The 16,217-nt window shown below is 61.3% G+C and overlaps 5 protein-coding genes across 5 annotated transcripts; 3 read left to right on the forward strand and 2 right to left on the reverse strand.

The window, feature by feature from the left end:
• Positions 1 to 1,649: 1,649 nt before the first annotated feature.
• PLICBS_008665 (uncharacterized protein) lies at positions 1,650 to 2,837 on the forward strand (the record flags this gene model as incomplete). Its single annotated transcript, XM_018324877.1, has 3 exons — positions 1,650 to 1,737; positions 1,846 to 2,577; positions 2,719 to 2,837. The coding sequence occupies 3 exons, from the start codon at positions 1,650 to 1,652 to the stop codon at positions 2,835 to 2,837; spliced, it is 939 nt and encodes a 312-aa protein (XP_018176271.1).
• A 1,636-nt stretch (positions 2,838 to 4,473) lies between these two features.
• On the forward strand, positions 4,474 to 6,137 carry PLICBS_008666 (uncharacterized protein; the record flags this gene model as incomplete). The annotated part of the gene is made up of 4 exons (XM_018324876.2): positions 4,474 to 4,587; positions 4,663 to 4,704; positions 4,794 to 5,542; positions 5,675 to 6,137. The coding sequence occupies 4 exons, from the start codon at positions 4,474 to 4,476 to the stop codon at positions 6,135 to 6,137; spliced, it is 1,368 nt and encodes a 455-aa protein (XP_018176270.2).
• A 219-nt stretch (positions 6,138 to 6,356) lies between these two features.
• Positions 6,357 to 9,172, reverse strand: PLICBS_008667 (uncharacterized protein; the record flags this gene model as incomplete). The annotated part of the gene is made up of 3 exons (XM_018324875.2): positions 6,357 to 8,928; positions 8,984 to 9,096; positions 9,155 to 9,172. The coding sequence occupies 3 exons, from the start codon at positions 9,170 to 9,172 to the stop codon at positions 6,357 to 6,359; spliced, it is 2,703 nt and encodes a 900-aa protein (XP_018176269.2).
• Positions 9,173 to 9,898: 726 nt separating this feature from the next.
• Positions 9,899 to 11,288, forward strand: PLICBS_008668 (Septin spn4; the record flags this gene model as incomplete). The annotated part of the gene is made up of 4 exons (XM_018324874.2): positions 9,899 to 10,003; positions 10,114 to 10,276; positions 10,344 to 10,654; positions 10,710 to 11,288. 4 exons carry the CDS (start codon positions 9,899 to 9,901, stop codon positions 11,286 to 11,288), a joined length of 1,158 nt encoding a protein of 385 aa, XP_018176268.1.
• Positions 11,289 to 12,024: 736 nt separating this feature from the next.
• PLICBS_008669 (uncharacterized protein) lies at positions 12,025 to 13,300 on the reverse strand (the record flags this gene model as incomplete). Its single annotated transcript, XM_018324873.2, has 3 exons — positions 12,025 to 12,819; positions 12,875 to 13,157; positions 13,224 to 13,300. 3 exons carry the CDS (start codon positions 13,298 to 13,300, stop codon positions 12,025 to 12,027), a joined length of 1,155 nt encoding a protein of 384 aa, XP_018176267.2.
• Between the last annotated feature and the right edge of the window lie 2,917 nt (positions 13,301 to 16,217).

A 16,217-nucleotide genomic window follows, 5' to 3' on the forward strand; every position in this document is an offset into this window, starting at 1 on the left:
GCGAAGCAGTGAGCAGAGCTGTTCAGTCCATGGTGCCCGGTAACCGCGGCCAGACTGGTCGAGAGGTGACGGGAGCGTGTGAACAGCCGTGGCTGCACTGCCATAAGGGGGGATCTCCTAGGCGACGCCGCATCATTGTCGAGACTGCTGGGACACTGACCTCGAGATGCGAGCTTCGAGGACTCGAAACGTCGTCGATATTCCAAACAGCCCTCCGACCTAGTCTGTGCGTTGCCAATGGGGAAGTGAGGCTATAGCCCAACCTGTGGTGATCTTGACACTTGGATGTCGTGCAAGTGTCGAGTCGGCTGACGGTCCGCCGGTGGGAGCTGTCAACTTCGGCCGCGGGGTCGTGGCGGGGTCCTTACACCCCTCTGGGCCCAAGAGCGGGTCTTCAACAGCTGTTCAGATGGGCCTGGTGGGCCTGCCAGCTGCGAAGGCAACACTCGCCGGGATCGGGAGCTGTTCAGGGGGCGCTGACGGTCCCAGCAGTGGGGTGTAGCGCTGACATGGAGAGCCGGGCCTGGTTGCCTGGCTATCGAGCCCAGCAACGGGCAACGAGTCCGAACGGTAGCAATCAGCCGGTCAGGACCGCAGCCTAGTGCGCCGGGCGTGTGCGGGCCAGAGGTGGGAGATGGATTTCTATGAAGTGTAAACAAACGCTGGTGAGAATGGAACCACAGCTGCTAGTCGTTCGACGTGAAGTTGGACGTTCCAAACACCGTGTGCCAGGGGTCCCAATTACTGTAAAGAAGCAAACGGAGTCCTACTCTCTACCGCATAATAGATTGCCACGCCTCCGTGCGAATTGAGGTGCTGGAATGCGCCGCACCGTACGCCACATTGCAGTGCAGACCCCGCCGTGAGGGTGCGGTCAACGGCCTGGGCACAACGTCCTGGTGGGACGCTGCATTTTACCTTTACCTTACCAAGCTTACCTAGGTACCCAAGGTTGGAGCTGCAGCGTGCACCAGCATCGGCCGCTGCCGTCCCGCCGCATCAGCCCCTGATGAGAATCTATTCCGTCATGCGCCCCATCTCGTCAGAGCACGCTGGAACCATCCATCCGCCACTCGACGGCATGGAACGCACGGCCCAATCCTAGGGACCAAACCCCCCGGACCTCAGCTGCGTGGCGGTCGAGCGGGAACCTGCGCCGCCGCCGCCCCCAAGGGCTGCCCAAACAGGCACTGGGAGGGGTCCCAAGTCGCCAAGGGCCCCTCTAAAAAGTCACCACAGAGCTGCGAAAAAAACAGGGGTCCTACTGGATCCAATGACATCAACCCCACCAAAAAGTGCCGCAGAGAAATAATTTTCCTTCGCTCTTCCAGGCTGCCCCAGCTCTCGCAAGCTCCCTTGCCGCTGCCGTAGCACACTGAGCAGGGAAAAAATAGGGTCCCTGTTCTGTAGATCCTGGGCGATAGCGACTGGCCGCCTACCCTCTAGCAAATTTTACTGGGGCGCCGGGAAAATTCTTTGTTTGTTTTTGGGCACGTAGCGGCTGTCAAGCTCAAGTGGCGCGGGCATCATGACTTATAAAGATCTTCCCCGTCCGTCTCCCGCCAACTTCTCCCCCTCACACCTCACACCGCAAACTCGCACAAGCACCCTCTCACCTCACACCCACGATCATTCACGAAACCGCAATCATGTCGGCCAAGGACCTGGACATTTCCGTCTCGTACGAGCAGCTCGAGGACCTCGAGGAGGATTTCGAGGATGTTGAGCTGGAGCTGCGTAAGTAGAGCACCTTTTCCCCGGGGCATCGCGCATCTGCGAAGCCACATGCTCGATCCCTGCGGGTGGCGTATCATCAAGACGGCTCACAGCTGACACAATCTCCAGTGCGCCAGCAGGCCAAGCTGTCCAAGGACCTCTACGCCAAGCGCGAGAAGATTGTGGCGCAGATCCCCAACTTCTGGCCCCTCGTTTTCGAGCAGTCGCCGCCCGAGATTGACGAGTACATCCAGCCCACCGACTCGGCGCTCCTGATGGGCGCCCTCAAGTCGCTGTCGGTCGAGCGCTTCGAGCTGCCCGAGGGCGACCCCCGCAGCCTCGCCATCACGTTTGAGTTTTCCGAGAACGACCACTTCGAGAACACGAAGCTGGAGAAGAAGTTTTGGTGGCGCGAGTCCAAGGACGGCTGGGCCGGCCTCGTCTCGGAGCCCGTCGACATCAAGTGGAAGTCGGCCGACAAGGACCTGACGGGCGGCGCGCTGGCGCTGGTCAAGCAGATCTACGAGGACGACAAGGCCGGCAAGGCGCAGGAGGAGACCGAGTCCAAGAAGAAGCTGCGCGAGCTGCTCGAGAACACGGGCATCGGCGGCGCCAGCTTCTTCTCCTTCTTCGGCTTCCGCGGCCGCTACGTCACGGCCGAGGAGAGCCGCGAGGCTACCAAGGCGTCCCAGGAGAAGCGCAAGGCGCGCAAGGAGGGCAAGGAGGTCGAGGTCAAGGAGGACGAGGACGAGGACGAGGAGGATGACGACGACGAGTACGAATTGGAGATCTTCCCCACGGCCGACGACCTGGCGGTGTGCATCGCCGAGGACCTGTGGCCGGGCGCCATCAAGTACTTCAGTGAGTTCTTCTCCGAACAATGCGATAGCTGCGGCGGAACGGAACACGGCGAGGAGGACCAGTGGGAGGACGAGGATGACGAGTAGACCCATGGCCACAGATAGAGAGAGAGAGCTGCGCCGCTAACGCCCGCCCGCACAGTCCAAGCGCAGGAGCAGGACGCCCTGAGCGACATGGACTTTGAGTCCGACGACGATGAGGAGATGGAGGAGGCTGACAATGGCGACGAGAAGCCCCCGCAGAAGAAGCGCAAGGCTTAGGCTGCCGGAGCTCAGGGGGAGGAGGATGTCTACGGAGGTGGGCGTCGGCGGACTTGCTGCGCCGGCGCAAGGGCTTTGAAGAGGGCAAGGCGCGCGCTCGGTGATTGAGCCACGGGGCTTGGGATTGACGCTGGTTTAACTTGGGTTCTTTTGTCGGCGATTGGTGATGACGGCGTGATGAGAGCATGTACCGACATCCGGACATGGGAAAAAGTTTATGAATGCAGACTTGATTATAGTTGCGACGGCTCGATAGTCCGGTACGTGATAACTTTGCTTCTGCTTGTGCCGTTTGTAGTGACTGCCGTTGGTGGCGCAGAGCCGCAGACTGAGTGCCGTCATGTCTGTTGGGCTGCTGTCACATCAGGCGAATGTTTGTACTACCGGCCCGTGCGCCGATGAAGATGTTCCATCTGCTGAGCAAGTGCCGGGCCGGCGACGACAGCTACGGGTGTTGGCGGCTGTCGTGCATGCCTGTGCCTGTCTGCGCTGCGTGACGCTGCGATGTGATGCCCACTGCATATAGTAGGTACCCATCTCATCACCCCAATTCCATGGTGCATCTACTTCCGCACCTTTGATGACCATCTCCCGACCTCGTCGGCACTCCGAGCAGCCTCTCACGGAAGGACGTCGGTAGTACGAAGGCAGCAGCACGACCGCGGCCACAGGTCTTGTACTCGTTGTCGCCACAGCCCATCCATCCATTGGCGCCCGTGCCTCCCGAGACCACCCATCTCGTCTCATGCAGGGGCGGAGAGCGTTCCCATTATCAATCGCCCGGCTCTCGCGTGCCCCCTCTCGCCACGTCGCACGGCCGAGAACGGCTCAGAGACATCAATGGACGGAACGACGGGCCTTCGTGTCGTTCAGGTCCGTTAGTACTCATCATCTGATAGAGGTACACGCAGCAATGAATGCCGGCCGCCTGGGGGACCTCGCTGGCTTGCACCACATCTGGCTAGTAGCCAGCGGGCTGGCATCGCGCGCGGCACGGAAGCACTGCGTATGTGATGTCACCCGCCCGTAAATCTGGGGTAGCAAAGGGAGCTGGGGGGCCACCGAAAGCTTGTCCCCTCGCCCCTCGGCCCCCCGGCGACCAATGTCGTGGCGCCGCTTTGCAATCGTATTCTGCGGGTATGTTCCAGGACGCACTCTCTCGGACATCCGAAGCTTTGCGACGACGAACGAGAGTCTCACTCACTCGTTCATTCAGTCCCCGCGGGCTGCGCAACATTTGTCAGCGCTACGCTGCAGCTTCGCTGTCGCGCCCTGACGCAGAGTTGCATCTGCTTTCGTGTCCTTTTCCCTTCTTGAGTTGCCGGGAGAGAGCAGTCAACGGCGGCAGTGCATCCCTCACACAAGATCCAAGCAAGTAAGGGTAGCGCGTGAGAGTCGGGCCGCACTACAAGCTATAAAGAGGGCACTCGTCGATGGCGTCTCGGCTCGCTCGAACGTGCGGAGACAGGCCTGCAAGCGGACACCATCATCGTCGACAACACCAGCACCTCCACCGTCCAGCCATCTATATCCCATGCGACAGTTTGCGCGGTCGACACTGCCAACCGCGCATAGACACCTGACACTGAAGCAACACCCGAGAACCTACTCCATCCGCACCGACATCCTCGCCAGCATGGCCACCCCGTACCAGATCCAGGTCCCCGCGCGGGACACGGGCCTGTGGAAGTCAGAGCAGACCCAGGAAGCGGCGGACAAGCTCACCGAGTTGCTGCAGAGGGACCTCGAGGTGCGTACGAGTCGGGGCGCGTGAAGAGGCAGCAATTGCTGGAGGGAACGTTGGAACTGACAAGAGCTGCTGTAGCATCACCACGTCTTCTTCAACGCGTCGGGCTTCCATAACCATGTACGCAGAACCTACACATATCGAACCTCAGAAGAAGCACCAGCGGGACAGACACGGGGATGATGGACTGACTGACTGACCCCCGGCAGATCCTCCACCAGCTCCTCACCCTCTACAGCACCGGCGGCTCGCCCTCCGTCCTGCAAGCCGCCTACGACAAGAACAAGACCTACCAGATCAAGGCCATGGACCCGCACCCGACCGCCCTCGCCGACCTGCAGTCCGACTGGGACGCCCACGCGCACAAGTACCTCGGCAAGGGCCGCCACTACCCCGACTTCCTCAAGTTCTTCCAGGGCGAGATCGCCCGCCGCGGCGGCGCCTGGCAGCCCGTCGTGGCCGACTTCCTCTTCGCGGACACGCCCCGCGCCACCGACATGCTGGGCCGCCTGTTCGCGGGCTTCCTGCACCCCATGATCCAGCTCATGTACGGCATCGAGTGGGAGCAGCCCGCCGTCGTCGCGGAGGGCTTGGCCCAGGCGGCTGTGCATGAGGACCGGCTGGGCGCGTTTCTACGGCGCGTCGATGAGGCGGCTGCTGCGAAGGGCGAGCCTGCGCCGCCGGCGGGTGAGCAGCGCTCTGTGACGGAGATTTGTGAAAAGGTGCGCCGGGAGGATCCGAAGCTGGCGACGAGTGCGCATTGGGAGGATCCGAATAGGATTTATGATGGTGTTATGAAGCGGGCTCCGGATGAGGCCGTGGCGCTGCTGGCGCAGATACGTGTGCGGCCGGAGGACATTGAGGAGCGCACCGTCGAGATGATTCACACGGCTGCGTACATCGCCGCGGGAGCGTCCTGGAACCCGCCGTACATTCCCAAGTTTGACTTTTTCCTCATGTAAGTGGCCCCCCTCCTCTGCTCTTCTCATCTCTTCTCATCCCCCCCCCTCCTCCCACCTGCGCCCGTCGTGATACATACATAGTCTCGTCTCGTCACTCCTTTCCCTTGACTGACAGGCCCAACCCCCAGCCACCACCTCACCTCCGCACCCTTCTTCCTCGCCCTCAACCGCCACGACTGGGTCCCCCAGGCCGCCCGCGTCCGCCTCCTCGAGTGGAAGCTGCGCGTCGACGCCGTCGAGTACCTCGCGCGCGGCAGCCCACCCCTGCGCCTCGCCGACGCCCTCGCGTCGTACACGCCCAAAGGCGAGACGGACAGCACGCTCGTGACGCAGGCCCGCGACCTGCTGCCGCGCTTCCACACCGTCGTCGACGACGGCCACACCATCAAGGCGGCCCGCGCGCTGCTCCTCGCGCAGCAGGCGTCGCGCCCCTACGAAGGCAAGGGGAAGGCCTGGATGCGGATCGAGGGCGAGGAGGCGTGGACAAAGGTCATGTATATGCTGCTGAGGAGCGTGGAGGGCGAGGAGTATGAGTGGGTGCGCTCGGCGGGCTTTAAGGAGGCGTGGGAGGGCATGCCCAAGTATGAGTAAGGGGTCCCCCCGGAACGCGCGCATGCTACTGCATGAAGAACTCTCCCGGCCCATGGGGGAGGTGCTGGACACGTTTGGCTGAGTACGCGACAGGTTGGGCCGAGTTGCGAACGCGAAGCAGGGAAAGGGCTCTGTAGCACACATGTAACAACGGAAATGCATCATCTTTTGGGTATTTGCAGATTTTACATTGTTCTCTATATAATAACTCCGAGTCCCTTACTCTAACCCAATCCACTCGTCGTCGTCGTCCGACTCCCCGCCGGAGCCAGCGTTGCCGTTGGCACCAAAATCGATCATCGCCTCATCCGCTCGCGACTGGAGCAGCCCGCGCCCTGCAGCATCACTCTTGGCGTCCTTGCCCGGCTGTGCCAGGAGGTAGTCCACCATGTAGACGTTCTCGTCGGCGAGCCTGCGGATCTCGTCGCGCATCTTGGCCACGGCGCGGGACACGACGCGCAGCTCGACGTCGACCTTGCCGCGGTTGGCCGTCAGCCAGGCGCCGTGCTTGTCGACGAGGGCCTTGATCCACAGCAGGCAAAACTCCATGTGCGGCGACTCCTCCGTCTGGGCGGCGACGAAGCGCAGCAGCCGCGACACGTACACGGTTGGCACGTCGGCCACCACGAGGGAAATGTCCGACGGCGGGACGGCGAGGAACACGCGCTTGATGAGGCCGGCTTCGTTGAGGCGGAAGGCCATGACCAGCGCCTTGAGGTAGTCGCGCTCCGTCTCGAGGACGTTGAGGGTGGACGCGGGAGTAATCTCCATGTTGAGATCGAACGGGTCAAACTGCAGCGTGGTGTCTAGGCTGTAGATGAGAAGACCCTCTGTGGAGGCAGCGCAAAAGGAGGAGCCGGAGGGAGAGAAGCCAATGCCCGTCACCCGAACTGCCGGCAGCTTCTTCCGGGCGGACGGGTCTCCGCGCTTTGAGCCAGGCAGCGTGTTGTCGATACGGTCCTCGCGATCAGAAGCCTCACCCTGGTCGTCCAGCTCGTCCATGGGCCCGGCTTCCGTCAGCCTATTGCTGTTGAGAAACTCTTGCGTTCCCGACAGGGACAGGTTCACGCTGACGGTGAACTTCTTGAGCAGCACCATGGTCGTCACCGAGTACAGGCAAATGTACTTGCTGTTTCCACCGGCTAGCAGACAGCTCCCGTCCATGCTGTACCGGATCGAGTTGAAGCTCTTGGTGCCCGAGACGTTGGCTGCTGTCCTCCGGTCTGTGAACTTGCGGCCGCCAGATACGTCACGACGCCCGTCCAGCCCGGCCACTTGTTCCGCGTCGGCGAGCGACCAGAACGTGAGCTGCCCATCCAGTGTGGAGATGGCCAGCTGGAGTGAGTCGGGCCGCACAGCGATATCCAGGACATCCGCTTGCAGTTGCAGCGGCTCGCTCGTTTGAGTCCGGTTGAAGATGGACCAGATCCGCGCAGTGCGGTCCCAACTACCACTGATGAGCGAGTTGCCGTTTGGCGAGAATGCCAACGCGGACACGGGGCCCTCGTGCCCCGACAGCTGGTCCAGCAGCTGGCCGGTCTGGACAGACCAGATGTGGATGTCGAACGAGTCCAACGAGCCCGCCGCCACAACCTCACCGCTCGGGTCAACGGACATGCAGGAGAATGATAGCCGCGTGGGCGCCGTGAATGTGCGAAAGTTTCGATAACGGATGAGATCCCACGCGCGTATCGAGCCGTCTAGACTGGCTGTGAAGAGCACGTTTCCTTTCTTGGCAAACTCGCAGGCCGTCACGCCGCTGGTGTGCTCTGTGAATGTGACGATGCAGAATCCGGACTCGATGTCCCAGACTTTGATCTTGCCATCATCGGCGGTGGTGATGATCCTTTGGCCGTCTGGCGCGTAAACAAGCGAGTTCATCGAGTCAAAATGGCCCTGCTGCTTGAGGATATAGGATTCGGACTGCCATTCCCACACAAGCAGCTGCCCGAGCTTCGAGGCGCCGAAAGCCAGCCACTCGCCGCTCTTGTTGATTGTGACAAAGTCAATGTCGTTTTGTGAGATGCTCAGCTTGTGAATGTTGTTAAAGTCGGGCATCTCGTACAGGCCGAAGATGCCGTTTGAGAAGCCAGCCACCAGGAGGTTCGACTCTGGGTGGAAGGCGGCGCACTTGACGTTGGCGCTTCCCTGCATGAAGTAGTGTTTCTGGACGATCCTCCACCGCATGTCGGACTCGTCGTCTTCATCGCGCATCTTGTCTCCGTCCTCGACGCGATTGATGGGCTTGGCGTAGCGCCATTCGAAGACGGCGCCATCCTTGCTCACGGTGTATATAGCCTCCTGATCCTCGGTAAACCAAGCGCCGACGACCGCTTGCTTATGTCCCGAGAGCACCGTCGGCACGAAGCCCTCCTCGGGGTGCAGGCTCCATATCCTTGCCGTCAGATCCCGAGAGGCTGTGAGGAAGAACCTAGAGTCGCTCGACCATTCAATGTGCCGTACTATGTCGAAGTGTCCAGTGTGCGTGTGGTGCCGGACGAAAGGAGCAAAGTCGAGCTCCCCGTCGGCGTTCGAGTCTGGTGTTGAGGGGACATGCCAGACCTCAATCTTGCGACCGAGTCCAACGGCAAAGTGCTTGCCCGAGGGGGAGAATGCGAGCGCCGTGACCTGCGATCGGAAAGAGAAGTGGTAGATGGCTATCCGGCGGGGGACGTTGGTGAGGATCGCATGGCCATCTTCGTCGACGGTGAGGAGGATGTTGCCGCGGGGTGTCAGACCGAGCCGAGAGATGTTCTTGCGATGCGCAAAGGGCAGCGTGTACGATTTGTTCCTGTTGCAATTTCCTGTCAGACAAGTGTGCCCTAGCAATGCGAGGCAACGCGTACTCGACCAGGTTGAAGACAGTCACCCGGTTGCCGACAGGCGAGAAGAGATGGGTGCCATCAGGGCTGAAGAGCAGGTTGCCCTGGCAGTAGACGGTGCCCAGCAAGTTCGAGAACTAGAGCGCCATGTCAGCGGGCGGAGTCGAGTCTGGAGATTGCGCAATTACGCCGTACCTTGAAGTCGGTCTTCATTGTCATCTGCTGGCCATGATACTCTGGCGGCGCCGGGGAGGGGACGGGCTGGATGCGATGCCAAAATTCTGGCCGAGATGCTTGCTTCTTGCTTATCGATAAGCGCAAGCCAGCGGAATTTTTTTGAGACAGCAAAAGAGAGCAAAATCGGGGCCTGTCTTCCTAGTCGTGGAGGGGTCGGCACATAATTAATCCTGAGCCAGGGCGCTACGCCGCTCTGGGTTAGGCGTCTGCGCACCGACCCTCCACCCAAGCTCCCCTGTGCTCCCCAGGACGAGGAGGCACAGGCCGTGGTCGCGCAGCCCTGGCGGTGGTCTTCGACTTGGCGGGCGCCGTCAGGCACATCCGCAGGCCAGGCGCCGTCCACTGTTGGCAAAAAAGGGGATCCCCCTCCTGCCCCGTGTCCCGTCGCACTGGCCCACGCCCGGCCCCAGACCAGCCAACGAGGCAAGGGCAGCAAATTGGCGGCCACGGCCAAACCAGAGGCTCCCCCCTTTCGGATTGGCATGGTCCCATCTTCCCCTGAAGCACCCCGATTGCTCTCCAACGGTGCATCCACCACCACCTTCCAAGCTCCGAACCTCTACCATCACCAACCCGACCGCCTCATCAATTCGGCTCGCGAAGCGGCTCTAGGCGTCCCTCTGCAGTGTTTATTCGCAAGCACTGGGCTGGTCGATTTGCATCCCCTCCAACTCACTTCGTCCGTCCTCGCCGTCGCCCGACATGGCTCCCCCCGCTGCCGAGAGCGCCTCGCCGATTGGCATTGCCAATCTTCCCAACCAGCGACACAAGATTGTCGCCAAGCGTGGTGCCGGCTTCACCATCATGGTATGGAGAGCCTTTATGATTCGCTCTGCTCGGCAGTGGTTGTTCCTGGCCGGGCATCGTGTCCCAAACTCACCTCGCATGACCGGTTTCTGACTTGTGCTACCCACTAGGTTGCTGGCGAGTCTGGCCTGGGAAAGACGACCTTCATCAACACGCTCTTCTCGACGACGATCAAGAACTATGCCGACCATAAGAAGCGCCACCAGAAGCAGGTCGACAAGACGGTCGAGATCGAGATCACCAAGGCTGAGCTGGAGGAGAAGTTCTTCAAGGGTACACCCACCACCATGCCTCGTGTGCTGTGAACGCTCAGCTAACCACGATCCGTCTCTTCACGCAGTCCGCCTGACCGTCATCGACACTCCCGGATTCGGCGACTATGTCAACAACCGCGATTCTTGGATGCCCATCATCGAGTTCCTCGACGACCAGCACGAGTCGTACATGCTTCAGGAGCAGCAGCCCCGCCGCCAGGATAAGATCGACCTCCGCGTCCATGCCTGCCTGTACTTCATCCGCCCCACCGGCCACACCCTCAAGCCTCTCGACATTGAGGTCATGAAGAGGCTCTGCTCCCGCGTCAACCTGATCCCCGTCATCGCCAAGGCCGACACCCTCAGCCCTGCTGACCTGGCCAAGTTTAAGCAAAGGGTATGCTTATTGCTCGCGTCAGAGACGTGTGCCCACAGCTGCTAACCAATTTCAGATCATCTCCGTCATCGAGGCTCAGAACATCAAGATTTACCAGCCCCCGATTGAGGAGGATGACGAGGCTGCTGCTCAGCACGCCCGCAGCCTGATGGCCGCCATGCCTTTCGCCGTTATCGGCTCGGAGAAGGACGTCAAGACTGGCGACGGCCGCATCGTCAAGGGCCGCCAGTACTCGTGGGGCGTTGCCGAGGTCGAGAACGAGGACCACTGCGACTTCAAGAAGCTCCGCTCCATCCTGATCCGAACCCACATGCTCGACCTTATCCACACCACCGAGGAGCTTCACTATGAGGCGTACCGCGCCCAGCAGATGGAGACGCGCAAGTTTGGCGAGGCCCGCCCGAGAAAGCTGGACAACCCCAAGTTCAAGGAGGAGGAGGAGGCTCTGCGAAAGCGCTTCACCGAGCAGGTTAAGATCGAGGAGCAGCGATTCCGGCAGTGGGAGCAGAAGCTCATCGCCGAGCGCGATCGCCTCAACAAGGATCTGGAGCAGACCCACGCCCAGATCAAGCAGCTGGAGGGCGAGCTGGAGGCGATGCAAGGCAGCGCCGTCCGCAGCCACGGCCGCCGCTAAGCTACGCACCGTCTCGTCGGCACGCCGTGTTAGAGTTGGACAGCCTGCCCTTGTGTCGCTTGCCAGCCGCTTCTGTTTTGGACCCGACAGGGTCCCCAAATACCACTATGGAGGATACATTACGGGTGCTCCCGCCAGCCGTTGCTGCGGCGCCGGATCGCCGTCCCTCTTGGCCGGCGGCCTCGGCAGCCCAGTGTGAGCCGTGGCTACAGAGCATGTCAGGCGTGCTTTCCTTGTTTTTGGGTCTTGCGATGTGAGTCGCCAGTTGGGCTGAAAAGTGAGGCTCTTCTCAGACATGCAGGGACGCGCGATGGAAAGCTTTTTGATCATGTAGCCTTATTTTATTTGTCACTTTACTCGAGCCCCTTTCTTCCCACACAGGTACCTTAAAGCCAATGTAATTGAGTCTGCACGTCTCGACGGTAAATGGATGTGAATAGCTGCGAATCGAGGAGATGCAGCCATGTATTGATGCCTCGTCAAGTGTACCGGCGACTACAGCGACTAGATTCATGATAATAGCAACCCAAAACTCCTCGCTGCACAGGAGGCAGTCGATATGTGAACAGCACCGCCTTGTCCCTCTCTCGCCTCAAAAAGATGATTCATATGCTCCCGTGCGCTAACGTAGACATGCTGCCCCCAATACTCACAAAGTCCCATATTCACGGACCCCACTTTGATACAAACACACACGCTCAGGGCACCACGCCCGGTCCGACAGGGAGTATCTCAGTCATACCGCGTCCATGCTAGCCCGGGTCGCGAGCTGCTCGTTCTTGTTGCCCAGCCTCGAGATTTGCAGGAAGGCGTCGACGCCATACCCCTCGAGGCTGTGCAGGTTGAGGCTGCCGGCCCAGTACTCGGCGTAGACGCGGCTCAGGGGCAGGCCCATGCCGAGGCGCAGGTTGGGCGGCCGGCTGGTGAGCGAGGCGAGGGAGCTGCTGTAGGTGGGGGTCTTGAGGTCGGCGCGGCCGAGCTCGTCCTCGACGTGGAGCTCTTGCATGGTGGCAGCCATGCGGGGCACCTGGCCGAGGTTGTCGAGTCGCTTCTGGCTCTGGGGGCCCTTGCTGAACGACCACAGATAGGGGAGCTCTTCGCGGGGAATACCGCCTCCGCGGTCGGATATGCGGAAGATGACGTGCTCTTGGGCCTCGCAGATGGTGACCTCGATGGGCGGCGGCGGTGCCGGGTCGTTGGTCTTTTGGTGGCGCTCGATGACAGCCTCGACCGAGTTTCGCAGCAGCTCGCCAACAATGTACTCGATGTGGCTGAGGATGTAGGGGAAGCTGGCGTCGAGGTGGCCAACGACATGAATCTCGGGCACAGCGGCGTCGGGGCCGTTTGTTGATCGGGCGAGCGCCGTAACGGCTTTTGCGCAGCGGTCAATGACCTCCTTGGCAGAGCACTTGATGAAAATTTCACCGATAAAGTCTGACTCAGAGAGCTTGGCGCCGGGCGAGAAGTAAGGCGAGTTGAATGTTTCGGTGAGGGAGAGGTGTTGCTCGGCGATGACGCGACGGGAGATTCGCTGGGAATGTCAGTGGACGGCGCAAGGGTTGCCTTCTCGGAACCCGGCGACTCACCGATCTCAGAATCGTATTCATGAAATTGTCGAGATCCTTCGGGTCCATAAGGCCGCCGCACTCGAGTATCCCCATGGCCAGCTTGGGTATGACGGTCAGGTGGCCCTTGAGGTTCTGCGCGATGATCTCGCAGAGGCGGTCGTTGTCTTCGAGGGTCTTGACCTCCTTGAGTTTGCGGAAACAGTCAAAGGCGTTGTAGTAGAGGTTGTAGACATCGTTTATGTGGGGGTTCGTTACGACGACGTAGGGGAGCTGCTGCATGTCGCGGAGGCGATGTGCTATCCTGTTGTGGCATCGTAAGTGTCCGTCTCGTGATACTACTCGACCGGCGCACAAGGAGAGCTCCTACCTGACAGGCAGCTCGGTGCGGACGTAGTTTGCGGAGCTGATGAGGCGCGACTCGGTCAGGGAGCGCCCAAAGACCATGAGCTGCCGCAAGCTAATCGGGCGAGCTTCTCGGGCGACCCATCTTGAACGACGTCAGTCTCGGACTCGTGGCACGGGCAGGGACGGCGATGTCGTGGCATACTCGTCGAGGACCGATACCGGCCGCCATGTGGTGTTGCTAGCTCTCCGACACTGCCGCGGGGCACGACGAGGCACGAGATAGATGGCATCGAGGGCAGCCGCCGGGACGGGCGACCCGGTCAATCTGCATCGTTTGCCGGAGCCGCGCAGCGCGATGGAGAACATCTCCGCGGTTCCATATAGAGAGAGGGCTGTTCGGGTTGGCGCTGTGACTCGACTCGTGTGTGTGGTGTGCCGGGGCCTGCCAGCCGGTGGGGGGCGCGCTCGCCAAAAACGAAGCAGCCGACGCTCTCTGACTGCCAATGCCGTGCAGAATATAAAAGGGCGCAGGCGAGGGACGGCGGAGAGGAGGGGATATGGCTCGTGAGAGAGGGGAAGTGCGCGGAGAGGGAAAGGGTTCTTGGTGAAGACGGAGGGATGGCATGCAGGATGGCTGCTGGGCTGGTCTGGTCTGGTCGCATGCAGCAAAGCTCCGACGCGGGCTTGCAGGTTTGCCTGGCTGCCCGCGCCAGGCGAGGGAGAGCTCCCCCCTGGAACCTTACTGGGCAGGGCTGCCTGGCTGCCCGCCTGGCTGCCCGCCTGGCGCAGTCAGGTCAGCACCCGAGCGGCGGGTCCCAAAGTCACCGTGTCTCCCGCGGCGGTGGCAAAGGTACATGCAGATCGACGCCTTACCCCACACCAGGGGCGGTATCGGCCCAGCCCTCGTCAGCCCAGAGTGCCCGTCACTGCAGCGGGACCCTGCACACCGGGAGGGCCCAGGCGCGGGTGAAGGGCGCGCCTCGGCGCACCTTCAGCGCACTTGCCGACGGGATGCCACCACTGAGAGGCGGCGGGAGGGAGCGCTGGAGACTTCTCCAGGTTCGCGGACGAGTCGACTCGCTGGGGGGCCCCAAAGCAGTTGACCTAGAGGAACCCCGAAGCAACCCTCCCCTCCCGGATAGTGTGACTCCGGACAGCATCCGCGGCTCCGGGCGTCGAGTCATAATAACAGGCTCTTCATGCCTGTGTTCCTTGATCAGGTCAGGTCATGTCAGGATGACTTGTCTCCCGCCGGCTGCATCAAGGAGCTGCACCAACGTCCAGCCTGCATTGGCGGCGGAGTGCCGGGATTTGGCACGTGCTTCTCCCGGCATACCTTCTACAACATCCCATCCCATCCACACATGCTCCGTACCTAGGTAGTCCGTACGCCCTGATCCCGCCCGACATGCACAGGCAGGCCAGACCTGGAGGAACCACACCCATCGCCATGCAAGGAACTACACCCAAAGCCGGGCCTTGGTCGTACACGGTTCGGCGGCGGGCCAGGCCGCCGGTCACAGAGGTGACCACGTCAGCATGATTGACAGAGTCTCTGGCCTACCTGCTTTGTAACTCAATAGACAGCACGGACAGGTGGCAGGCAAGTGGCGCGCAGGCGCTGGGTTTGATCGTGACGGGGAGTTTGCCTTTCGTGAGCAGTTTGACGAGACAGCTGGGAACTGGCTGTGTGATCAGTCACGCCTGGATTTGCCTCACAGCAGGTCGTGCAGAAGGGCATCGTGACGGGGCGGCCAAGAAGCGGCTGTCCAATGGCACGAGCCGCATAACAGCTCCGGCATACCTTGTGTGTACGGGAGCATTACCTTTTCCAGGCACACGCCATGGCAGCTAGAGACTGCTGTCGTTGTTGCTCCGTACATTAGACGCAGGTCTGTGCTTTGGGGTATCTGGATATCCCGGTTTTGTCGAGGGATGAACCATACATGCTGCAGTAGCTCAGCTGGTTTCCTCCAAGTGAGCAGCAGGTGGAGCGTTTTGACTGCCAGCAATGCAGCAAGGTAAGGCAAGGTATCGAACACCGCGCAAGTGCCTGATGCCACGCATGGGTGTGTCGGACTCCAATGTAAGCAGGCCCGCCGTGCGAGCGTCTGCACGCACTCTGTGCAGCTGCGTGAGATCAGTTGTCGGCGACTTGACGTACCTTACCTACAAAGCCGACACCACACCTCGATTCCTCAAGTGCGCCGTGTTCTTCGCCAAACAGCGTTTTCCTCACTTCCACAAATGCAGGCGGCGGCAGCAGGTTTGTCACAAGCTCGCTCACACCCGGAGCAAAACGTCATTTAGTGGCGGGGCACACGAGGTCCTCCCGCTGGTGCGGCGGTCGACTTGATGCTGTTAGCGGTGGCGTCGGCAGCTGCGTGCTGCGCGTTAGCCGCGACGGGCAGCCTCCCGCAAGCCGCCGCCGGCCGCGAGGTCCTCGACTAACACGCGCAACGTCTGGGCGTGAGCCCCACGCCAGGTCCAGCTAATGGCACAGAGGTAGGTCCATCGGGACCAATGCAGCGCACGCCAGGCTGCGTCGAGGCGAGGCCCGCTGCCTACCTAGCTTTTCTCCCCGCCGCGACTGCGGGCACCGAACGCCGCGTATCATCGAGCTCGACTGTCTGACCTTGGACGCCGCCTCTGCCACCTCGCCTTCCGCCATCCCGTCCGTCACCTTGCCCGTCGACATCCCCCTTCACCAACACCGGCTGCGAGGCCGGCAACGGAAACCGACGTCCCTTGCTCCGCACTCTGCGGCGTGTTCCCATTGGCAGCCGCTTCACGCTCGCATCGCCCACGCCAGCGCTGCAGCCTCGTCGTCCGCCGGCATCACCACCACGCGAGCCACGGCCTAGCCAAGGAAGAGCCGGCATCTGCCTGTGTAATTCTCTGCCGCCCCGCGAGCATCCCCGCGAGCACTTGCGCTGCTTGGTTGCTTGCCTGCCTGCTTGCTTGCTTCCTCCCTTGCTTGCTTGTTTGGCTCGTCCTGTCTTGTCAGCTGGCACGG

This window comes from Purpureocillium lilacinum (assembly GCF_023168085.1).
Source record: "Purpureocillium lilacinum CBS 284.36 DNA, scaffold_6, whole genome shotgun sequence".
Classification (NCBI taxonomy): domain Eukaryota; kingdom Fungi; phylum Ascomycota; class Sordariomycetes; order Hypocreales; family Ophiocordycipitaceae; genus Purpureocillium; species Purpureocillium lilacinum.